At 39.6% G+C, this 25,814-nt stretch overlaps 2 protein-coding genes across 3 annotated transcripts in view; one reads left to right on the forward strand and one right to left on the reverse strand.

The window, feature by feature from the left end:
• LOC100651536 (follistatin-related protein 5) overlaps positions 1-25,814 on the reverse strand; it is a 46,790-nt gene that overhangs the window by 4,501 nt on the left and 16,475 nt on the right. For both annotated transcript variants that reach the window (XM_012314586.3, XM_003399476.4), the window contains exons 2-6: positions 9,105-9,191; positions 3,111-3,246; positions 985-1,224; positions 273-457; positions 58-192 (exon numbers count right to left, since the gene is read on the reverse strand). In XM_012314586.3, the coding sequence (XP_012169976.2) occupies positions 58-192; positions 273-457; positions 985-1,224; positions 3,111-3,246; positions 9,105-9,191 (783 nt within the window). The remainder of the gene's footprint in view (positions 1-57; positions 193-272; positions 458-984; positions 1,225-3,110; positions 3,247-9,104; positions 9,192-25,814) is intronic.
• Positions 19,253-25,454, forward strand: LOC110119773. Its single transcript, XM_020865998.2, has 3 exons — positions 19,253-19,919; positions 21,090-21,490; positions 22,041-25,454. The coding sequence occupies exons 1-3, from the start codon at positions 19,857-19,859 to the stop codon at positions 22,615-22,617; spliced, it is 1,041 nt and encodes a 346-aa protein (XP_020721657.2). The 5' UTR covers positions 19,253-19,856; the 3' UTR covers positions 22,618-25,454.

Consider the following 25,814-nt stretch of genomic DNA (forward strand, 5'->3'; position numbering starts at 1 on the left):
CATACGATCATCGATTAAATTGATTATCGCGGAGAAAGTAAAATAGAAGAAAGTTACCTGTTCTAATTCTTCGCGTTCCAAATTACCATTATTATTCCGATCGTAGTGAGAAAACATTATACTGACAAGGTATTCTTTGCTGTGGTTATCTTGGGACATTAATCTCGCGTGATTGTAGAGCAGCAAATTATCCTGGAATGGAAGTAATATAATCGCACAACGTTTAATGATCGAATACTATAGGCGACGTTTCACTACATATCTCCTCTTACCTTCATTATTTCGTATTCTTGATTCGAGCACTCCTTCGAGTCCGAGTCGTTCTTCTCTGGTATCAAGTTATCCTTCAAACCACCCTTCTTTCGGCTTCTGGATCTTGGATAAGAAACGATCCTGCCCGTTTTAGGGGATGTTCTATTCATGTGTAAGGTTCTTCGGATATGAGCGTTTTCGATGTCTGGATTCAAAGAGACGAGATTTTGGATTAAAATGTGGCTCGAATTTAATTACATTAGCTCTAACATTTTACCTAATTTAAATACGAGTGGAATATTTTCTTTCAAAATTTGATCGACGATTTGTACTGTAATTTGTTTTACTATTTGCAACATAACATAAACGATTCATAGGGTTTGACATTTCGATAGTAACCAGGCTGCAGAGATTTATAAAGAAATTAAAAAGTGTAGAGATACTTACACGGAATGCACATGATACGCAAAGATATATAAAATACCCATAATATAGTATTTATTAAATATTTACTAGGTTAAATCGATTTTTGCGTAAGCTCCACTTCAATCAAAATTTTCACTAACATCCATAGTCTAATAATAATGTAGTCTAATAATAATAATATAGAAGAAATAATTGAAAGAATCTAAGCAGTCTGATAGATGTGTCAAAGCTAATTAGCACAAAGTGTTCGAGGATAGTTAAAGAACTTCGATAATAATTTGTAGTGAAATAACATAAGATTTTTACCATGGTGTAGACATCGCATCAGTCTGCTTCTGGTTAACGGCGATTCAGAGTGGCAGGCAGCTTTGTGTAGCTCGCAGTGATTCGCGTAAATCTTTCCATTACTGGCGCAAACTGGTCGATGCCTTCGCGGGCATTTTCGTATGCAAACGCACACGGCGATGGTGTTGTTTTTTGGCGACAGTTCGCATTCTTTGCCGATCCCGCAATATTTTGCCACGCAAGGATCGATCGGATGTGGGCCTGTGAGAAAAATATGGGAGACATCATGATTTCGCCATGGGCTTCGAACAACATCGAAAGTTATCCCCGAGCGATTGATTCCGCAAATACACGTGCGATTTGCTTTTTCCGATCGTTGCGCGCTGGTACACGATTTCAAGTTGTCCTGAATTGAATTCGAGGCTTTGAGATCCTTGAAAATTTTCTCGCGGTTAAAGTTATTTAAATCTTTTGGCTACGAGGTAGTTCGTCCTTTTTCCTCTTTCTTTTTAGTGGCTTCGCGTTACGGAATCTGCGATCTCCTTGTCTTTGGCCTGAGTTCGTTCATCAAAGAGACTCTCTCGAATATTTTATTACCGTGGTCCTGTCCAGGTTTCGAGCCCTCTTGTTACGGCTTTGACAGAGAAGGGGACGCGTATTAAACAAAGAATCGCGGCTTGGAACTGGACGAGTATTTTTTTCTCTGTTTCGGGTTATTTCGAGTTTTATATGTTACACTCGTTTGACAGAGACGTAGCGTTGAATTATTGGTGAACGTCGACAGATAAATTCTGCCTGAAACTTGTTCTGGTCAACAATGCAGGATAAATATTTCATACGTGTGTTTGCCGTAATTAATACGGGTACCAGTCATGACTGACGCTAATTAGCACTCGAATTTGTAAAATTTACGGCAAAGCTTCGAGTTATTATATCAGCGATTATAATAACATATCGACTGTCTTTGTGTTTATACAAATTCAATCGTTTTCTGATATTTAATATTGCGATATCATCGATAATTGAACCGGTTGTCGCTGTTGTGTCGAGCTGCGTTTTGATTTCAATGGATATGTTCAAAGTAATCACAGGTAATATCGATATATGTACACGTATTTCAATATTATTTATTTATTTCTGCGATGCGAAGTTGAGTGCAAGTCGGTGCGTACAATTAAATTTACTTTTTAACCGGATAAAGTTGATATGCGATGTGCGCGTTATTTTACGTAGTCGCGTTAATATTAATCCTTGGGTTTGTTCTTTACGCGATTCTCGCGGCGTATCGTTTAGTTTGAAAGAACGAAAAACTAAAAGAGAGATCTTCCGAGGAAGAATCAAGATAACGGGAGTAACAGGAAAAGAGAATGACCACGAAGGTTTCGATAGGCGTTCAAATTTTTGGTGCGCTGACTATCACCGGCGTGGTGTTCTTTATGGTGTTCTTTATCCTGAAAATACAGTACTTATAAATCCCTTTTCTCGAATGACTGACGACGTTTACCTAAAACAGCATAAACAAATGGGTCTCGTTTCCGTTGCCGACGACGCTTCTTCGTTTTCCATTTTAAACGACTATCGTTCGAGAGTAAGAACGCGAAAATCTGGTCTTCGAATAGCGCCATTGTACGCTGAAAATTATACATTCATCGGAATAATCACTTAATTAAGAAATGTTGAACGAGACTCGCGGGAAAAGCAGTTGCGCTGACGAAAGAATAACGCGAAAGTTTGCTTTAGAAATTTCGTAACCACGAATAAAGCGTTCACAGTACAGATGACGGGAATGACCAGCTTCTTTTTCGCTTTTTTCTTTTTTTATTCTTGTCAGCTGTATCAAATGCACGCTGTGTGTAAACGCGTTCATTAATTTCTTCCGGCATGCCGGCCAGTTTGTTGGCTTTTCAATTTTCGTTTCTCTCGCGTGGAAGAAGAAACGACGGCTGTACGTTAATTTTGCAAAGGCTCGACTTTGTACACGTATCTTTGCTGCCTTTCTACTACATCCGTGATGTACAACATTTTTTAATAGATCTTCTTTTTTCCTCTTATAAGACACAGAGAACGAAACGGATATTAACGAACAAAAAACGGAATAAAGTTTCACGTGGAAATTCCAAGCTATTAGATTAACCTTCGTTTCTTACTTTCAGGAAGGTATGATTCTTCAGGAAGCGAGGACCGATCGATCGATGGTGGTATCGTCATCGAAAGGCTGTCACTGTTGGAGGATGACGCATCGTAGCTCTCGGCCACAGTAAAGTCTCGGTGTCGCCTTGAGTGCTGAAAGGAATGAAAAATGCATACGTAAGAACCGCAGAGAAAACTGGGTTAAAGACGCGAGAGGGTCAAGAAACAGGCTCGTATACGGTTGGCAGGGCGAATCGATGGAAGGCACGATCGACAGTTCAGATTAGGCACGATCGAGTTTGGAAAAAGTGCATCGTTAACGAAAATTAGAACAAAGCACTTTACCCATTGTCGATGATGCAGCTGGCTAGTATACATATATGTGCATCGTGTCACGGTATCATGCTCTTTCTAAGAACACACGGACTTTCGTTTGAGTTTGACCAGGCCGGACCGACTTGCCACGAGCCACTATTACTTTCCATTTTTATTAAAAAGTCGAACTCGGCGAGAAGAGAAGGAACGAATCGTTATTAGTAAACTTTGTTACCAAGTAATTTCTTTTGTGCTCGAGTCGTTGTTGATACAATACATCATCCGCTACGAAAATTAGTCTTGTTAAAAGAACCGCTGGGAGGATGTTTCGTAAAGGAGATTGCTTCGTATCTCTGCTACCGAAAGACCTTTATTTCTTATTTTTGTTAATTGTACCTTTCATTTAATTGATTGAAAATAAGGAAAAAAGAAGAAAAAAGAAAAAGGAAGCAAATAAATTGTTTCGAGACACGATGAAATCCTTTTGTTTCTGATCTGTATTACTTCCATCCATGATTATTTCGACGAAAAATGAAGAGATCTTCGGTCTTTGACGTTCATCCGACGTTAAATTCTTGCCTGGAATGAAAGATGATAAAGTATCAATATCGGGAGACAAACACGTTGGAAAGAGAGATCGAGCATCCAGGTTTCTATCTGTTCGATTTTTCATACAGCGGAACGCCATAGGATATAGTTTGGTTGGTTGTCGCATCGTTCAGAAAAAGACAAAAAAGAAAACAGGAATTGGTTGGCGGAGATCTCAAAGCGATCGGTCAAGCTCGCCGGATACTCGGAAGTTCAGCAAGGGGTTAATATACGAAGCTGAAATATCAGAACGACATCGAAAAATATGAGTAGTTTTAGGATTCATTCATTCTCGCGACCGCGTTATTTCACGAGGAAATTTACGAGGACACCGCGGCATTCCGTATCTCCATTAGCGTCGCCTAAAATTGTTCATTCACGGAACGGGTGTTTTCAATTACTCCCTGAAATTACCGGCCGCTAGGGAGAATAACTTTTTGGGAGGGAACTTTAAGAATTAATTTAGATAGTCCGAGAACTCGTCCTTAAGAATCATTAAACTTCAAGCAGCTTCTCTCGTTCTTGTGGTTGACGTTGGATCCGTTGCTTTTTTCATTAAACATATTTTCTAAACATACTCGTCTCTTCCTCGTGCCATCACCCCGCAGATTTCGTATTTTCAACTTTTTTTTCAATTTTAATATTTTATCTTCATCATGAGAAAAATACAGATAATGTAACTATTGTTGTATATTGCAACCATTATATTATATATTGTGACCATTTCGATATCGATCATGATACAAAAAGATCGTGTCCGTTAACGACAACGTAAAGATCGATTAAATGGCTAAATTTTATTCAAGTATACGTTCTATTTTACCTATTAAGAATTAATATTTGATTTATAACATTTTTTACACAACGTCTGATCGATTGCATGCTAGATAATATTAAGCGCGTCTAACCGCAGAAAGTTAGACTTTCACAATGTAATTATCTAAAAATAAACCACCGAAGAAAGATCTTGGTTGTAACGACACCTAATAAATCCTGTACCACTACTCGAATTCATCGAGTGATGTGCCTCTTAGTACATTTTATTTATCACACAAATTAGAGATCTGACTAGCGATTTCTGTTTCTCGTACCATTCAACTTTCGAGCCGTATTTCATACACTCTTCTACGAAGTTTTATCAAATCGATCACCTGAACGCAAACAGCCAATTCGTTTTGGAAAAATTACGATTTCGCTCGAGGCAAGGATACATTCACACGTTCGGTAGATACGTCCGACACTGTGTCCGATCCAATTACGACCAGCTATTTCGTTGGTTCCACGACTTGCCGTATTAACGCGTGTTATTTTGGATTATCGATTAACGCTGTCAGCGTGGCCGATGCCATTGATTACAGTGCAGCCGACGGCGTATCGGGATTTTAACAATACGTTCCACGTTCGTGAAAATCGGTGCAATTTTATCGCGCGAAAGTGGAGGACCCTTCCATTTCGTTCGAACGTTCGTTGGAGGAAATTTTCAGTTCTTTGTCAAAGAAGTAATCGGTATAAGAGGCGAACTTGAAGCGAATATAACGAAAAGGTGTTACAGGTACACGTTTAGACGTTCATTAAGAGGTAAGTTGGAGGGAACTAGTTCGGGTATTAGAAGTAACAGCAGAATGTTCCTTGCCACGAAAAACGCTCGTAAGTACGCCCCTTATACGAAATTACCGTGCCATTATTTTCGCCTGAGATAATGAAATGTCGCGTACGAACGTTTCGTGTTTACCGTGGGCTTGAAACTTCTTGAACGAGGACGATAATTAATTGATAATACTATATCACTCGGACGAACCACGAGTAATAGCAGTGGGAGAAGATTATTTGCGGATGGAACGCAGTCGAGCGAAAGTTGTCTGAGAAGATCGTTAGGATCGAAATCAGAAGAACAACCAGCTATGGAAATTAGCCAGTTTGCAGCGCTCGAATTCAGTTGTCAGACGTTGTTTGCATTTACATTTATCATGGGTGTCGTGCAATCAAATCCGCTTCAGGCCGTGAAGCGAATTATCCTCGCATGTTGGAGGACGTACACGGGACAAATGCCGGCACCGATCCAACCACCTATGCGTTGAGTAAATTCTGGCACGCCAACAATTATGTTGGACTACAACGCTACACGATCCATGAGACAAGTGGTGTCTAGCATACTAGTGCACATGCATCAGAACAAACACTTCCGGTCAACATTAACGGAATGGTCAGCACAGCCGTTCGTGCAGCAATGACGGCAAGTCAGATGTCCATGCTGTGATTCCGTAGGTTCCGATAGAAGGAGAGAACTTGAGAAACGGATTATATGGTATAACTTGGACTAGATTCTCTAGGGAATCAAAAGTAGCGAAGAAATTCTATTCTGCTATCCCGCTGTTCTATTCTAACGATGAAGGAAGAAGGACAACGTATGTCATTCTAATGCATGGATTTGATAATATAACGCGATATGAATTGATAACACCGAGGTTGTCTCAGAGTCAAAGGATTCAAATTGGATCAATTTAGAGTTGAGAGACCTACCACAGATCGCTTTAAGATCGAGGGCTTCGTGGCGAATCCAGAGTCGAGGGATTTGCCAGAAAGTATCTCAGGCTTGAGGGGACTGCCAAGGACAATCTCGGTGTTGAAAGAACCTTTCTTGGACTGCCTCAGGGTTAAGAACTTGTCATGGACTACCTAGTGGTCGAGAGACTCATCTTAATCTACCCCCAGGGTTGTGTTTCGGTCATTCCGAATTCAACGTTCCTAAACCCAAACAATACGTGGCCTTCAACCATGATATGGTTTAGAGGGTAAACCATCTCAGTATACTGTAAGATGAGTCGATATACTTTGATCTCATGACGGATCTTTGGACTTTAAGATAGTCTGTAATCAGCTTCTTAACTTCGAGATTCTCTGGGAATTCTTCGGTCCTAAGGTCGATTTGCGGTTTTACGATTTTAGAAGGATTTATGAAATTGTGAAAATGATATAGCATGGTTGCAAAATTTATGGGGAATTAGAGTTTCGAGTGATGAAGCATGTAATTGGAAATATTTTTGGAGAGGCGAGGATCTTGAGTTTCGTTCAGAATTGTGCAATGTCAACTTGGAACTGTTTCTTTCTGTCTTCTGCAAAAGCTTTTTTTTAACAAATATAAATTAATTTTTCTAATACCACAATCACAGTATAGGTCTAAAACAGAAATATGAGCAGAGTAGAATATTAATTTGCAAATAACTTTCGTAGACGAAAAATTAAATTTCATCTACAAAACGCGTACCATTCTGTAATTACATCAATAGGCGTTTTAATCCTCCCTAATTTAACCCCAGCTTTAATTTACGACTGCGCTATATCGTTTCTACATAGTATACGTCTCTCGTTCCGAGATAATTCATGATGAATTCTTCAATTTCGAAATTGCTCGATTCGTGGTCTTATTTTAGGGTAATCTGTCTTGATATAGTTTATGGAGGATTTTGATATTACATATTAAGTAGCTCAGGATTGGAATTGAATGATATTCCATTTGGATTACACCATTTTAGTGCGATTTGAATTGAGCTCAGTAATTTGGCAATCCTAAATTCTACATAATCGAATATCTTTAACATTCAATTTTACGTTACGTCATCTATGTACGAGCGTATTTTATTAGGAAAACGTGAAAATTAAGTGGAAGTAAAATGTTTAAAAAATTGTCTAAAAGTACCTTGTTAACTCTGTACGTCTATAAGAAGTAAATTTATTCCTTCTAAATTTATCTAAACGACAATGATAAAACTGTATATTTTCGGAAATTATTATGACCTAGTATATATATTACACGAATGTAACCACAGTTTCCATTGATATATATAAGCATAAATAATTTCAAATTAGTGATGATTGATATCAGCACACATTTCATATGTCGCGTTTATTTTGACTTTCGGGTCATTATTCCAAATAACTTGCTGCCATAGAGAATGCACGCTATTTTAGTGAATCATATTTGAGTTTGATCGATTATTACCGTTACTGTAAATAGGTCACTGTACGCTAGAATCTATTGGAAGGAACCGGTTATGCCATTTCTTGCTCGAAGAGCGGGTCGTCAGGTGAATAATGTTGAAATACGCTGGGGCATTGGGTCGCGGAATACCTTTGACAATGTCCTGACGATTCTTTGCCTATCCTTTGTGGAAGTTCTGCAGTAGAATCCCATTGTAATTGACCACATTCGGTACAGACGGAACAGTTGAAAGGACACGTGTAAGAGGTATAGACTAAATATACTTTATATCAATATTTTCCTTCACAACAATCGAGGAGATTCGTGGAGAAAGGCTGCATAAGATAAGAAATTTTAGTTTTAGTTTCCCAACTTTGTTCTTTTTATACTTACAAAATAAATAAGAATTTAACAAGAATTCAAGTATTTGATGATCTTATACTATACTTAAAATTCTATAACGTGTTATCTATGTTAATGTAAGATTTTAAACGAGATAATAATTCTTAGATGTTTTAATAATTTTCTAATAATATTTGAGACTTATGTCTCGTTTTAGTGAATGTTTTAACGGACGGAATGTATATATGTATGTATGTTTACCATAAACTTATGGGCACATTTTCCAGAGATCTTCTCGATTCATTTTTTTCCTTTGCGAGGGGCCAACTAAACATAGGATTAAACGGAGGAAACGATGAATCACCGTTATTCCGTTGTTGGTCGAATTTCACGAAACAAACCCACACGCTTTTTATTCCTTCGAGTATTCGAGCTGTTGGTAATTTCTTGCTTCTTCGTCCTGTCTACCTGCGTTCAGCTCTCGCCTTCAACGTCGATAACTTCGTGCACCGCGAAGAGCAAAAAGGCGACGATGCGGGAAAAAGAATTTCGAAGGGTGCACGAGGTTGAACCATAAATCTGCTCAGTAGAATATTGTGCGTTTTCGTGGCAGACGAATGGCTAGGCTATCCTGGCTGACGGCTTAGCGTGAAACGGAACGATTTTACGTGATTCCGTCGTTTCCATGCTATTCTTTCCCCGGGTAAGCGATTTCGTGCAGAACGTCGAGGCCATGATAATTATGTTAAACGATGTACACGTAACACACAGAGGCTTCGATACTCACCTTGTAACCGGCGACAGAGACGACGTAAGTGGAGGTGATCGACAGCAAGAGGAAGTAAAGGGCTGCGATTTCAAATTTCCGTCTCATCTGGAACAAACGCGCGTATGCGTTAATAGAAATGTCGCTTTTTTCACAATTCTCGTTGCAACGATGAAGTCGATGAATCTAAATTATAGTTCCAACGTTTATCGAGTGAAACTAGTTTGAACGATCCTCTATGTATAGAGACTATAACTATGTAGATACAGTGATATAAGAATCGCAACATTTACGTGGCGACATATTGCAACGACCAGCAAACGTGGCCGTTTCGTTCGTTGGCAAGTTTGTATTATACGATTTAATAGCTGCAGCCAGGAAGTGAAAGGTTTATTATTTATTGACTGTGGGAAGGGGAAATTCGAGTCTACGTTTATTAATTTAATCCACTTTATCCCCGCGATAAATCATCGGTCAACTCTGCGTGTCAGTCTGTTTGTAAAACGCAGTAACGATCGAGGATTCGTTGAATTTATTCGGCGGTCAGAGGTTTGCGTAATAAATGTTTATCTAGTCTGCGGTGGCTGATTTTCAATTAGCTGGCGAACAAGATCCTCTTTGATTAGAATCCCTTACGATTCTCGGGGTGAAGCGTGTCCCAGAATTTAAACGCTTCCTTGCCAACCAACAATCTACCACCGAGATCTTTTCCGCCCTTTCATTTCCTTTGCTGAAACTTAATTGTTCGTGCGATATTTAATCGTTCGCTTCGTCCTCTTCTGCCCGATCTTTTTTTCCAGTTGAACGTCGTTTTCATAAATTGCGGGAACGAGCGTAGAGACTATTGCAACCCTGGGAACGTTTTAGAGTGTCCTTTACACGAGGGACGTTGAAATATTGGCTGAAACTGAAACGAGTCATTCGCGGATGAATTGCCACCGCGGCATATATTCGATAAACTGGTGACACGGTTATGGCAAAGGAGAACATACATACCCGTACACGTTTCTAATCGACTTAACGCAAAGGCGATTCGCGAACTGTTCGCATTCGCGTGACCTGCTTACCATGTGCCAGGCAAATATCACGCACGGAAAATGAAGACGTCAGCCGAGTATCGGGTGTATTAATTAAAAGTGCCGCTACCTGTTTTTGCTTTGAACTAGTCAGCTTCATTCGAAGCAAAAGGCTGCTTCGGGGCGAGTATGCGATTTTTTGTCGGAAATTGTTTTCACTGCCGATCGCTTGATCCGTCGTCGAAACGTCAAGAACATTTTCAGCGGAATATGTTGCGCTGGATTATTACTATCGTATGATGTAATCATTGAGGAAACGTTGAATACATATATAATACATATATATTGAATAAAATTATAGAAGACACGTATAAAGGTACGTATAATGATACGTTCACTTTAAACGGAACGTCTTAAGCTTTTCAAGAAATCATTTTCACGAGTAGTATTTCAATTCGCAAATGAGAGTAAATCGAGTTGGTATTAAATGAACAATTCTTTTCGCTAATTTATTTTTCAGATTTAATATTTAGCAGCCTTTAATAGAAAATAGGAAAATGATTTTAACATTTCCACTTATCATCTTCGACCCTTCACCTCGATAATTTAACTCAATTATCTTTGCGAACTCCTCGAATCCTTCCATCGTTCGATTATCTTTTATCTTTTTTCCTACAGTCTACCACTCGAAACGTATCACGTTTATCGATTACAACGAATTAAAACCGCTTCGAGCCCGATGATTAAAATGAAATTTCATTCTAACGGAATCGATCAGAAATTATTTATTCGGATATATCACGAGCTAATGTGTCCCCAAGACGAATTGCGATCCTCGGTAGTTGGAGGATGTGAAGATTGAGCCTTTCGCGGTTAGATACTAAATTTTTCTCACGTACGCGCCATATAACGTTTCAGGTGAAAAATGAATTTTCCTTAACCGTATTCCCTGGTATACGGGATGCTTTATTTAGCCTGTTTAATCCGCGCGCGTGAAGCGGAAGATAAATCCGACGACGTCTCACAGCCAGAAGTCGTAAATCGAGCGTCTCGACGCTGGCCAGAAAAGAGAGATCGTTCCGTTGTCGTTCGGGATCGCTCCTGGCATAGGTTTTCCGCCCTTTCTGAATTCATTCCCGGCTTTTCAATTCGAAGACAAATAGCTTTGATAAAGGCGGAAATATATATTGTTATTGGCCAAGAGGAGGCCCAGCACGTTCCCCGCTCGGCAGTATATTTGAAAAACGTTTATACGGGCAAACGATTGGCTCGCTGTAAATCCTCGCGTCGATCCTCCTCGGCGGAGATTCTTATTACTTTCTTTAGACGAGTAAGAGCAGAAGCCATTCTAACGAATAAGAACGGGCTCGATCGATTCCGGCGGGCTTCGAGAGTTGCACGCGCGTTGCTTTCGCGTTTCCCACTCCGTGTCGCGGTTCTTTCACGTCGGGACGATTTTCAAAGTTACGCGCCGGAACGACGAGGGTCGGATCGTTTCGATGTTCCGGGGTCTTATCTTTAAAGCCACGGCGAATCCTCGCTTTCGGATCGCTTAAGTAAGTCCTTTTCGGTCCGTTTAGCATTCTGATTTCCGACGAGTTTTATAAACCCCCTCCATCCTTAAACTCCGTTTTACCGCGGGGAAATTGAAACGCGATTGAAAAAGTTCCAGGCTTGCTTACGCTACCGATTTTTACCTCCCCCCCCCCGCCCACCTCATCACCGTATTTTTATTTCCTAATTGAACGCTTGATGGGGAATGATTTTGGTGAGAAAATTAGTAGGATGAATCGATGTACCAACATTAGCTTTTATGATATGGCCAAGTTCGAATTAAAGTAGCAAGTAGCGATACCGATTGAGGCACGGTTCCCCAGGGTCATATATAGCATCCTACTTTTCTCGATAAGGAGTGAACCACAACTAAAGTGTGCTTTATGTAGTAGTCTTAAATAAGGTCTTGAAGCATTATCTAAGGAACTTTGTCTTTTTATCGATTCAACGTAATATAAATTTTAATTTTTGACTTTATCGGTCATTATAATGTTTGTACAGTATTTAATAATTTATTGTTTCCTTAGTTTCGAGAGTAATAGGTTTAACCGCTTCACTTGATCTTGGCTATTGGCAAATGAACTTCTCCTTTGTAATTTTACAACTTTACGTCAAACACCGTACTCTGATGACTTATATAGCTTGAAAAATTTGCTTGTAAAGTTCCATCATTTTCTTTATCATCATATTTGCTATTATCATGTAAACGAATTCATTGCGATTGTGGTAACTTCTGGCGACTGAAGAATTTCATTAATAATACTATTATATATAATAATACAATTATGTAAGAGTACTCAAGCGAATAGATAACATTAATTTAACGTAAGAGAGCAAGTAATGCAGCATTTGCAATCATCGTTGCATGTGTGAGAATCAAGATTTGAAATCGATAATTCTACAGCTGTGCATGTCCTCGTGTACCTCATTAAAGAATAGTCGACTCAAATCCGAAAATACAGTGAAACATTAGACGATGGCAGGGTGGTGGTGCATTCCAGGTTAAGCGTCACTCGTCGGGAGTTCACGGAAGGATGGATGAGTAAAAGCACATTTTTCACACGGGCTTCTAAATAATTCCTGTGCCTTCAATTTCTATGAGTGCCTGGAGCTTCCTCCTCTACCACTAGTACTATCACTACTACTCCTTCATCCCAACTACTGGGCATGGGCAACATCCATTCTGTGGTCAATCAGTGGTCACTACTGGTCAGTAGGTGGTCACTATTGGTTAGTAGGTAGTCACTTTCTCCAAAATCGATTCCAACATTCACCATATATAGTTGGCTATTGTATCCACATTTCTAAGGATTCTCTTCTCATTGCAACTAGTTCCATGGACCGTATCCGTCTGCGATCAATGATGGAAAATAATCTATCATCTTCTACAGTTCCCCAACCAGTAAATATTTTCATTGAAGTTCACTTCATCGCGATGAAATTGTAATTTAAAGGAATCTTCTACATTTACAAAAGCAAGGGTTTGAAATTCTAAAGGAAATCGTAACAACAGAAGAACCATAGAAAAGTGTAAAACTAAGAAATGGAATTCTTGCCATAAAAAGAAGGACATTATAAAAGATACTATAATAACAAGTTGGATTAAAGAAGAAGTAGCAACGCAAGGACACGAAGAACGGTTAAAACGTTAAAAAAGTAACGCAATGACGGTAGAAGCAATAGTAACTGCAGAAGCAACCAGCAATTCTTTAAAAAGGAAAAGGAATAACATCAGACCATAGGGAAAAGTGAAGTTTGTGCGAATAAAAACACATCAGGCAGATACCAAGAAGTTTGAAATTCCAACGCGAGAACACGGCACGATAAACCAGGAATGAATTCCGAAACCTGTATAATTGATTTTTCGTCCTTACTAAATTAGAGAACGAAGAAACTAGGTTAGATTCGTTCGCCAAGATGAACCATGAATTGAATACGAATAATCATTTGTAGGATTCTTTCCGATGAAGCATATCGGATTCAAACGCGTCACCAATACGTACTCGAACGAAGTTCTCACGTTCTTCTTCGTTTTCACCGAGTTGCTTCGCTTTCTCGTAGATCGAAGTATCCTTTTCCATCCTTGTGCGGCGCGGCGGCTTAATCACGAAAGCTCACGGTGTCTCTAATTTACATCCCGTATCTTTGTCCCGTTTAAAAAAGCTCGGCCACCGGAAGACGAATTGCATGGCTCTGTAATTATTCGAAGAAAGAGAAACTGTGGACGGTAGAAGCCAGAGTGTAGCGAGAGAACGGCTGATATTTTTTCAAGAGACGAATGTAGAAGAGGAAATGCTAAGGGGTGGAGAAGCTCGACGACCGGAGACGGAGGAGCTGGCTGGAATGGTTTATTGCGTGTAGAGATAATGGGACGATGCGGGGTTTTGCCTCAGTTTCTGTTTTCAATATCGTCCTAAGAATCCAGCTATATTGTCCTACGATACGTTGTCTGGCAGCTTATTAATACAATTGTTTTAATATCGTCGTGATAAATGTTAAAAAGAAAAAATAGATTTTTTGGGGGTCGTAAAGTGTTCTCTGGATGTTCGTCGTAGTTTAACATTTTTAATTGAGGATTTTCAGCGCACTAATAGAAAAATATCTCAAATGGATTTTGTCAAATTTATTGGAACGTTAAGGGGTTAAAGATGTTTCTTCTATGGCTGGGAAAGCGGGCTCTGAAAAACGTTGGGAAACATTACAATAGGTTCAATTTGATTCATTGCATGTCTATCTTCGATAACGAGTACGAACAAACACAGTTCTTTTCCATTGAAGTTCTACTTGGCAGAACAATTTAACGTTTTACTAGGGAGCCAAACATAAAAAGCAGTGTTATGTGTTATTTAAATACACAAGGCAGGCTGCACTGTTTATTTCTGCCTAGACTGTACCTACGAGCAGCGAGGCCAACTGAGCTTTATTCTTGTGGTTTTAAATTGCTGCTCGGCCAACGGGTCCTTCTATTAATCGTGTCCGAAAAAATATTCCATGGGCTGTGGACGTTGGTCCGTTGTTGCTCGATCTCTCGTACACCTGCGACTCCCTCGATCGATGTTCTACGGGATTAACTTGGCTAGCGTTTTTTAACCGATTTACTCGATATTTGCTTATCAATTATTTACGACAGCGCGTTTCACTCTTCTTTTTTTATTTATTACATCGATGCTGTGAATAAACATGGTTCGATTTTTGTTCTAACTGAAAATTCAGAAATACTAGGTTTTGGTTGGAAGTAAAATAATGTAGATTTTTGATTATACTATAAAACCATTTTCAAATGGTTTATACGTGACGCTTTATGATAAAATCGTTTTATAAGAAGGATCCCTTGTAAGAAAAATCCCTTATTCTCCAAATATGACATATTCTTTAAATAGAAGAATTCTTTAAATAGAAGAAATATAAAGAGAAACGTTAGTAAGTTAAGTAATTTCTATATTCACATTACTTTCTCATTAACCTACTATTTTAGAAAGGGCTACGATTGAAAGTAGAGTCAAACGAGTATCGCTATATACATATAAACTATTATCATCCTTCTAAGCCTCCGTGTTTTAGCACATTACGATATATTTCTCGTAATTATTGTGCACGAGAGCTATATTACGTGCCATGTATGCTAGCTATTTGGGTGCACTTTTAAATTGTATTAATTTTGAACGAAACATCGAATGTCTGAACGTGCAAAACTTGTAGTTACCATAATTGAAGTGCGTCGTCGGACTATGTGAATATATCGATACAGTCTGCAACGGTGAAACTCGTGAGCGCAAATATTTTGAAGCAGCAGCAGCTGTTGCTCGAGTGGCGCTCATTAAGCCGGAAGCAGCTTGGAATTTGGCGTCGTTTAAGAAACATCGGCGGAATTTCTCTGTTATCGCATTACGCGACCGCGATTACCATTATTCACGAGTCCATAAGCCTATGAAAGCACGGACTGCCGAATATTTGGACTGCATTAATTGCCGAAGGTAGGTCAAGCATCAGTCGAATTTGCAATCGCTCTAGTTGCACCGGTCGATCGGAAATGACGGCCGGGATGACGAGTGTTCTGACATTTCATTCTTTCACTAGAAAATGCTTCGGCATACGCATAGAATCGAGAGCAATAAAGGTATTCGAACTTCGAACAATCAATGGCACGTTTGATTCGATTGGGAGATTATTTAGAACTGGGTTTTGAAGGATTTTGTGGAGATATATCAAGAGAAAGTTTTATTGTACATTATAGATACTATTTTGACTGTTAATATTAGAATTACTAAATTTGTTAGACAGGTAGTTTGCTACGTTTTTTCATATATTAATGACATATATGATTTAAAGGAAAAATTAATCCCTATAGAATTTTGAGATTAGAACTTGATTATATATAGTCAATATACTATTTCAACTATAATTACCTGTAATATATCTATCTAAATTATATCTGCAATATATTTCAGTATACGATAGAAACTGGTTGTTCTAGTATTAAATTGGACTGGTGCGATAAAAATAGTCTTTGTGTCTCTTCTCAAAGTACTCTCCATCCCTACATCTTCACGCTGTATATGCGTTTCCCATTTTTCAAAACAGTGTAACAATTGATCTTTTGTCAAGATGCTCAGCAGGTCCACAGTTTTCTTTCACTGCGAAGAGTTAAAGTCGATATCCATTGAAACGTTTTTTATTTGTGAGAAGAAAAAAGGGCGCAGAGTGCCAATATTGAAGCACTTGAAATGCATTTATGAATCAAAACTGAAATGGAGCTATGCATCAATGGAGCCTCTGCATGAGGCATTCTCACTGCATGATTCCAGCAAATCAATTAGTAGTATTCAATCGAAACAAAGTTCGCTTGTGAATTGAATAGTGAATCAAGTTGAAATCTTTATTTAATGCTTCATTTCTACTCTTATTAAAGTTATAGTATTCTTACGACATGCAGTTTTACTATCTAATAACCAGAATAGTGTATAAAACACATTATAATATATGTCACATGACTGATTCATTGATCAACGCTTAGCTCAAACCGTTGTATCTAGAAACGTAAAATTTGGACAGCATACTACTTATGCGACGTAGGCATGTGATAAGAATTTTGGAAATAGTAATCCCAACGGGGTAGAAATGAGGTAAAATTTTTTTAAAAGAATGCCACATTCCACGAGTTGCTAAAATTGGTCACGTAAAGTTCAGCATATGAACTTCTCATTAAAAATGGGCAAATACGCATATTGTATACGCATTACATTGTATACGTATTACATACGCATATGTAAGCATTTTTCGAAATTCAATCTGTATAGAAATATGTATGATTGTATGTATTGTTCATATATGATGCACATATATAATAAAAGGGTTATATATATGTTCTTTTCTCGAATGATAACTGTAACTACTTCTATGTTCACTGAAGCTGGAGATTTGGGATTCGGTAAACAAATCCTTATTGAAAATAAACAAGCACGTATGTGAGCGTTTTTCGAAGTTGAACCCTTATGGGAATGAAAAAGGGGTAAGTTGTTTTCTGAAAAAATAACCGTATATCCAATAACTGCGGGATTTAGAATTATATATTATACAGGAAATAAACTTGTCATTAAAGATAAACAAACCCGTGTTTAAGCATTTTTCGATACTCAAATCCTAAATGATGTTCAAACAGAAGGTAATAAGCATAAATTGCTATAAAAACAAATACCGTGCAGGCAAATCTGCGTGCGAGCAGCTGTGTTATAAACACGATACATGTATGTGTACCAAAAACTAGATGTACTCAATGATTTCCAGCATCGATTTATTCAGGAATAACTTTTATTTATTGCTTCACGTATCAGCTTCGTAAAATATCAATTCGAAAGCACCTTGTGCATATACGATGCGCCGAAAAAATATCAGAAATATAAATTTCCACATATTAATATTTCTATATATTAATCGCATGACCCTGTCCATTGACTCTCGAAAGCTTCTTGCCGTGCCACTGAAATTTGAGCAATTTGTCAGTTTCAATAGTGCCCGTTCGTTCCAAATGCCCACTGACGTAGCTAGTTCGACCGAATGATCAGCAGCAGCCGCCTCATACTTGCATCGCGATGTTGCACGGTATGATTTGCGGGTGCAATCTGCCGAAATGTCGACATGCGACGATTAGCACGCGAATACCACGGTATAATCGTTAAGCTTGACTGTCGCGCGGAAGGTTTGCAACGGGCTGGTTGATCCTTTCATCGCCGGTGCTGTCGAAACTAAGGTAAAGTTCGACGATTCGACGATCCGTGTTCTATAATTAATTCAATTCGTCGTTTAATCGCGTTCTTTTACATGCTTTGGGTGTTCGAGTTCTCAAAGAATCAACGTTAAATAGGTCTTATCTCCGAGTACCGAGCACCTCGAATTTACGTAATCAGGACGCTCCTATTCAATTCAAATTCAATCAGACCGAGGGAACGCGTTTTATTTCGCAATCGCCGCGTCAAGGCTGAATTAACCGTGTCAGCAATTTATATTTCGCTCCTCGACCTATCGTCGGCCACCATTAGCGATCGCGAAAACGGCGGCCCGCTGAAAGAGCGATTTATGGTAGCTCGATTAAAAGCGTCAGATAGCGTCACTCACAAGTCGAACTTCTCGCTTTTTTCCGGGTATTAGCGGATCTATTTAATCGATCAGATGAAGGGTGCCGGTTGAATTCCTTATCGGCGTGCATCATTTTTATCGAAAAAGGGCGAGTGGATATTTTGAATGATACGTAAAAACGTAACTACGATGGGACAAAGTCAGGCAAAAGAGTAAATGTTTTTTTAGAGGAAAAAGAAGATACACGCGACACGCCATTCTTATTTTTGCGTAAGAATCTTAATATTCTAATAATTGTTAATTTCTCCTCTTTTGTGTCATAGTAATAAACAGTTCTTTGAAAAGCCGATGCGAAAATGTGACGAAACGCTGTGAAATTTTTCTCTGCGATGCGCCTCGTTGCATCGCAGACGAATTAACGGTAAAAAGGACGCGCTAAACGACATTTAGCTTTTCCTTTTCACGCGTGTTACGTCATATTCATCCGCGTCGTGCCGCCACGCTTATTGCGTTTCGGCTTACTAGACTTCCTTCGTTGGAAGAGCGCGATTACGACATTTTTTTTCCCCACGTCGAATGTAGTCCGAACGACTGAACTGATGCGCGATTTACGATATTACTTTTAGGGTAAGATCGTTCTCGGCATGGCCAATAAATTGCGTCCGTGTTTTCGCGCATTCGCTGTATCTATAAATTGCTCGTGTTTCGCCGATTTTTACCTCGGCTGTTCGCTATTTCCGTCGTTAATACGATTTCTCCGCCCTCGAGCGGTGCCCCTTCCTTCTACCTCGTGCTCTTTTTTCCCCCCATTGTTGTTCCTGTTGTTTTATTTTCTGCCACGCCACGCCCTGATGTTCCGTATCCTTCGACCAAATATTTTTAATGGCGTTCCCACCTACCGAACCAGAGACCGGGATTTGTTTCTCGAGCACTTTCAGTGTGCTGCAAACAATTCACGGATGCAACGGGCACAAAAAGCGGTACGGTCGAGAAAAGAGATCGACATGGAGCCGTTGTTTCCATCTAGACATTATCGATAATACCATAAATTTACGTTCGTTTAATCTAACGCAAGCAGGGGAGAAATGGAACGAAGGATAAAGACGAAAAAGCAGATAGCAGAGATTGAAAGATCGATGAAGTGAATTTCAAAGTCTCCAGATCGGATCCTTTGGCAAAATCCATTTATCCTTCGTTCGATATCTCGTCGGATCCCATGTCCGATAAAAGTTCCTTGAAGCTGTCTGTTAACCATTTATGTGTATCCGAACGCGATTAGACTAGGTTGCAGCGGAACTTTGTTCGGTATATTGTTCTGGGAGAACAGGGAAATGAAGTTAGCGGACAGTCGCTACTGGATAGAATTTATTTCTCGAAAGAAGCACCAATATCTCGGTGGGAACGGCGAAGGAGGAGGAGGGTAGCGATGTCGCAGAATTGGAAAGCGCGACACGCTCCAACCTCAAACTCCGCGAAACACATAAAGAAATAGTTTGTAACAAGCAAAAATTTCAGAATCTTCCCTATGCTCTTGACGCTTTATCGACGATAAATCAAACTCCTCGAGAGAAGTTCACGCGAACTCGTTGAGGGAAGCGTAAAACGGGCAACACGTATAATACATTATACCATGTCGTCCCTGATCGTAATGCACGACTCGCGAATTATGCTGTTGGAGGTAGCTGTGAAAAATGTGAGTAATTATAGATAAGTTGTATATCATCGCGACGTTTATGTAGCTACGTAGTCAATCGGCAAGTTATTCCTCCCCTTTAAGAAAGATACGAACGAATAGAAAAAATATTTCTCATTGTTAACGTACATTTACGTTCAGTTATTACTTCTGGCCATAGTTGAGTCGGAAACGTCTTTCGTAACGGGAAATTAACTCATAAATTACGTTTTTAAAGAATTTGTGTCCCATATTTCAAGAAGATTGTGATGTTGCATCCTCTACTTCGTCATCCGTGTTGTGACGATTCCCATCTATGTGTTTTTTCACTCGAACATAAAAGTCATAGCGATAGGCGTGGATTGTAAAGGAAATATTCCTATTGTCCCCATTTTTACGTAACAGAATTTCGTCCGAGGATGGTATAACGGCAGGTATCTTGAACCTGGACGAGTTTGTTAGACGACATTCTATGTTTAATACAAGGTAATATTAGATTGGTTGATACAATTAAGTTGACGCTGACTATATATCGACAACTGTGTTGCATCTACCACTTAGTGGCAATTATATGTCTCTTTTAGAACACGAGTTAGAGAGTGGAGAAGTAACTTATTGATTGATACGTATTACAACATCTTTTTTTATATTTCTTTTTTTTTGCAAAATTGCAAGCTTTTACATAATAACGACTAAAAATACGATTTTAACGATTTGGATGATCGAAGATGCAAGAGCTTTTATAGTAAAATTCTATAACCGCATATAAATGTGGTTGCTTAGCTTCTTGTACATAAGGTTAGCCGACATCGCAATCTTCCTGAAATTTTTAAATCTAACACGTTCTGTGCCGGTCACGTAATGGCGAGTATATGGGCTAGCAGTCACGTAAGAGCGTAAGGATACGTCATATAGTATTAAAAAGTATCATACCACCGTTTCCTCTTCCTCTTTTAAAATCTGTATTTTTAGAGCATGGAATGACCAAGATGTGTGCTTCACTGCGCGAAGTCACTCGTAAAAAAAGCTGCAAAAACCTTTCCATAAATAAATATTTCACCAACATGACATATTTACAATAAAACAACGTATCTCCACCGATGTAAAAATTACTCGACGAAACCAATCCACGTAACCTATATTTTTGGCACGGCGTCCACTAAATTCCGTTATATTGACACGATTGAACAGCTGTACATGCCATGGTCCGACGTGTTCGACTCTGCGCTTATGAAGAGGACTGTCATAATGTTTCGAATGCTGGATGACGAATGGACAACGTTGTCGCCGAATCGACGAGACTATCGTTCGTACCGTGGCTCTAATTACGAGAACGAACAATTTTATGGCGGCAGATCCGTGCTGTTTTCCGTGCCGGAAACTATGTTCGAGGAGAAAATGTCCGGAGTAGATCTGCAGCTGTATGTGTACAAAGGAGTGTCCAAGTATTTCGAGCTGGAGCCACGACGGAATTTCGGATTCGCCCTCGTCAGGATGGACGATCTGTTTAACAGTATTATCAAGGACCTCTGCGAACGGAAGGAGCTGGAGGGTTATTTTTCTGCCGCACTGGAGCGGGAACCTATATCAAGGTAAATGCATTTAAATACGCGGACCTGGCGTTTATGCAAATTCGCCGGCAAAACGAATTACCGGACGGCAAATGTTACGTCGGCCGGGTTAATGTAATTTAAAAAACTGCTATACCAAGTAGTACTGAATTGGTTTGAACAGCAGCCGGTTTGTTTGTATCGAAAACCGTTTGAATCGTATCGGGAAAAATCTTTCTTCCCCTCCTGAAAAAAGGAGATAGTAATCTCGCGTGTCTGTTTGGTCTTTGTTAATCTTGTTATCTCGTTCGGATTAGTTCGAAACGTTTTACTCGCTAAGATAAACGTACAGGTGGTGTAAACGTTAAACTGGTTTTAGTGAAATTTCCTGCGCTACAATTTCTTCTCGAGTATAATACACGAATTAACGAGACACGAATTAAGAGATACCTAATGTTTCGTCGTTCTCTAAGTATGCAGAAACGCTTGTTGATACGGCTCAGACGCCTGACAGGTGCTTGTGAATCCGCTTTTCTCCGCGGTTGAATTAAGAAAAAAGTAAAGACAGAACAAAATTATGTTAATCGTCCAGGTCGACACGCGGCACGTTCGTTCTGTTGGATGAGGATTTACAAGCAACCGACGCCACCATTGAGCTCTACATACGCATCAGTTACTTGGGTAAATGCATCATAACCGAAGTACATTCCCCTACGAGCATACAAACAGCATTCTACGCACGCGAGGAAACCGACGACCATTATCGATATCAATTCCGGGAATTAAATACCATGGATCTGGAATCCTTCTGTTGGGGCAGCTTGACGATCATCCCGCCCCTTTATCCTGACAATTTGATCTGTCGATGCAAAGATCTCATGGACAAATTAGTGGGAGTGGCGACGCAGACAAAAAAGGCGAGAAAACGCAAACGCGACGAATTCAATTTAATGCTCAGAATGGCTAATGTACAGAAACTATTGGCCTTGATGAAAGAGATGAGAAAAAATCGTCCAGACGTAATGCCGCCCGCGGAAACGAAGAGAGTTTGTCCACCGTCACCGTCACCGTGTATCTGCCCCACGGTGTGTCCACCTGTCTGCGTTTACACTATGCCCTCCGTTTGTCCCAATCCCTGTCAGCAGACGACCGTTTACTGTCTACCATGAACGAACGCCGTCTACGAGTCACAGAGAATTTGCATAGGAAGCTGGAATCGTGAAGTCATCCTGGAAGATTCAGAGACGTTACGTCCGCGAGATGAGCTTCAAGTTTTACCATTGTTCCAACCAAATCTTTCCCGAGGTAATCACAGGGACCGTGTCCTATCGTATTTTATGATTCATTCATCCCTCGCGATTGGACGATTTCCCAAATTGCCGGGTGAAATTTTATGGGCCAGACGAGGTTTGGGGGAGCGGTTTGTACGAGTGCAGCCGAATCGTCGGGTGACTTGGTCGAGGGTCGAGGGTCGAGGGTGTGTTTTCCTCGACTTTCTCGAATTACTTATTCCGTTCACAGGAATAAACGCAAGGATGGGAAGCAAGAAAGAATTCTCTTCATCCGCGTACGTTTCTCCCTTTGTGTATCATCGATGTGCATGGAACGTAGGATAATCTGTTCCCGAGACCGGGCGATTGTAAATTGCAAAGCGAACCGAGCCGTCTTCTGAGGAATTTCATGCACCGGGACGTGCAGTTTTTCACCGTGTCCGGGGTAACTCGATATCCACTTCGCGCCCCGGATATTCCGATATTCCATGCAATTGAAAGCCGAAGAGTTTTGCATTTTGATTACAGACACCCTCTCTCCTATACTAGCGAAGAAGATCGCCGAGTACACGTACGTGTATATATATCTACGTACGTATACGGCCACGCCGGGATTTCGATTTGCAGGTAGGGGAGTATTTTATCATCGGTGGCATTATGCAAAGATTCGAATCTGGCGAGGGCGAAAAATCTTCAATCGTGAGGCACGCGGAATCCAGGAACGGGTTTGTGAAAATAGAGCGAACGCTTCTTTTCATCGGTTCCTAAATTTTTGTTAGGAAACCACTGCTCTATTTGGACAATTTCTAAGAGGACTCAATACGTAGGAAACACTTTTTCAACGTTTTCGCATCTTTTGATATATATGTGTACATATCATCAATCCGTTGAAATTTCACAGTGATATTTGTCAAACGTTAAATCGAAATACGTGATTGCTGTCTAAGAAATAAACGAGTGGGCGTACAATTTTATTTTACGAGTAGTATTCATTAGCTGCCATATGACGAGTAAGCGGTTTTAGTTGCGGTGAAAGTTTACGAGGCTAATGACGACGCACTTTTTTTAATGTAAAAGGGAGCCTGGAAACCTTAATGACTGTACGAAAAGCAAAAACCGAACAATTTCAAAGTTGCCACATTCAAAATTAATTGTACGATATGATTGTGTTTCGTAACCTCGCTTTCTTTCCTACGTGCCGCAATTGTGTGCAGCGATGCGCGTGATTGTATCTAAAAAATTCTCTAAAATATCTCACGTTTCTCGATAAAGAGTTTGCCATGTTTTACACGAGTCTTAGCTCATTGAGTGCACTATTTGTTGTCACGCTTAATTTAAATGTACGCATGGAGCGTTTTACAATTCCACGCAAATACGAGCTCCTGTAACTTGGTTGAAATGGACAAAATCCTCCAACATACGTTATCAACATAATCAACATTCAGACACCGACGATTTATGCAATTTCGAAATATTTTTTAACGTTATATCCTAAATATGGAGTTTGTGACATTGTAAAATTAAAAATCCTTTGTCACTCATCTGGAGTCGGAAGAACGGTGATCTTTTACTGAAAGAGTATGCGCCCATGCCACAGTAATATAAGATCAATTGATCTCGGAATATGCTCGAACGCGATAAAAAACAGCCGGCGAGTGAAAGTGTGCATTTTTACGTTCACGGGTCCCTCAAAATGCGATCGCAATAAATCACCGGCATAAAAGTGACTGGCACCTTATATGCATGCCACTGAATGGCTATTACACGGAACTAATGAATTTCTATGTGTAGCGCAACATTCCTTGACTATGCTAGACTTTAATTCGAAAGCATAATTCCACGATCTCTAATGCAAGGTTAAGTGTATTGGAGAATCTTCCTAGGATGGAAGCTCGGAATATCGGAGAGATTGTGTAATCCTTAAACAAATACCCAGAATTATCAAACATCGAAGTCTAAGACAACTACTATATTTGCCGTAACAATCTCTAGTATTGCATTTCATTCAACAAGAAATGATGAATTATTCAACGATGAATCGACGTTTTCCTGATTGGTCGATGTAGAATTTTATAATAAATGCGAATTTAAAAAATAAAATATTGATTCATAGTTGAAAGTTAAATAAAGAACAAGGGTCGAAATGTATAAGACTAGGTATATTTCGTGAACGTTTCGATAATGTATGAATATAGCGGAATACAAATATTTATTTATTTATACGTTATCCTTATAGTAGTATTGATACCCGTGAAACAAATGATGAAAAAAAAAAGAAACACGTTTCAGCAAAAGCTCTGTACATTCGGTGTTCACCACGCTCGACGTGATACGTTACTCTTGAATTCCCTCCAAGAGTGGATTTTACCCGGATTTTCGAATTTGCCCGATTTTCTCGTACATTCACCTTCAATTTATCGCGAAGTAAAAGCAGATGCAAGATGGATCGATCTGGAAAACTCCAAAGTCCAATAGAACCCAGTTCTGGGGAGAATTCAACGGTAACATATTAGGTCGATTACCGTGAAACGCTTCTAGACACCAAAACACGATTTCACAAATATATCCTTTTAAAAAGAGAGAAAACGTGGATGCTCTATCCATACGTGTGTTCTTCTATAAAATTAGATTTCACCTATATATATTAAAAGAATTCTCCAAACGAATTTCCAAAATCAAACTTCCACCAGCTTTTGAATGAAAGATGTTAACTTGTCAAATTTGAAGATGATAGACACTGAGAACTTCCGAGGGATAAATCTCCGGAGGCAACAAAATGCAGCTGCAAGATTAATACACTTCCTGCGGCGCGTGTCTCTTGAATTTGACTCCGACAATCTCGACAAAATCTCGTTCGATCATAGTCGGAAATGCAGACAGCTTCTTCCACCCGCGACCACGCCGACGTTTAGATAAATAGCGGAGAATCCAAAAAGAGGGGCGCGTATACGAGGGCAATAGTTCGGCGAAGATAAGCGAGATGCGAAATGGCTTCGCCATAACAGGAAAAATACGAAACGTCGGTACGTGTGTTTCGTGTAGACGCTTGTCTAGACGCGAGCCAGTATACGTATATATACCGTGTATACGACGAT

Source organism: Bombus terrestris, chromosome 12, assembly GCF_910591885.1.
Source record: "Bombus terrestris chromosome 12, iyBomTerr1.2, whole genome shotgun sequence".
Lineage (NCBI taxonomy): Eukaryota > Metazoa > Arthropoda > Insecta > Hymenoptera > Apidae > Bombus > Bombus terrestris.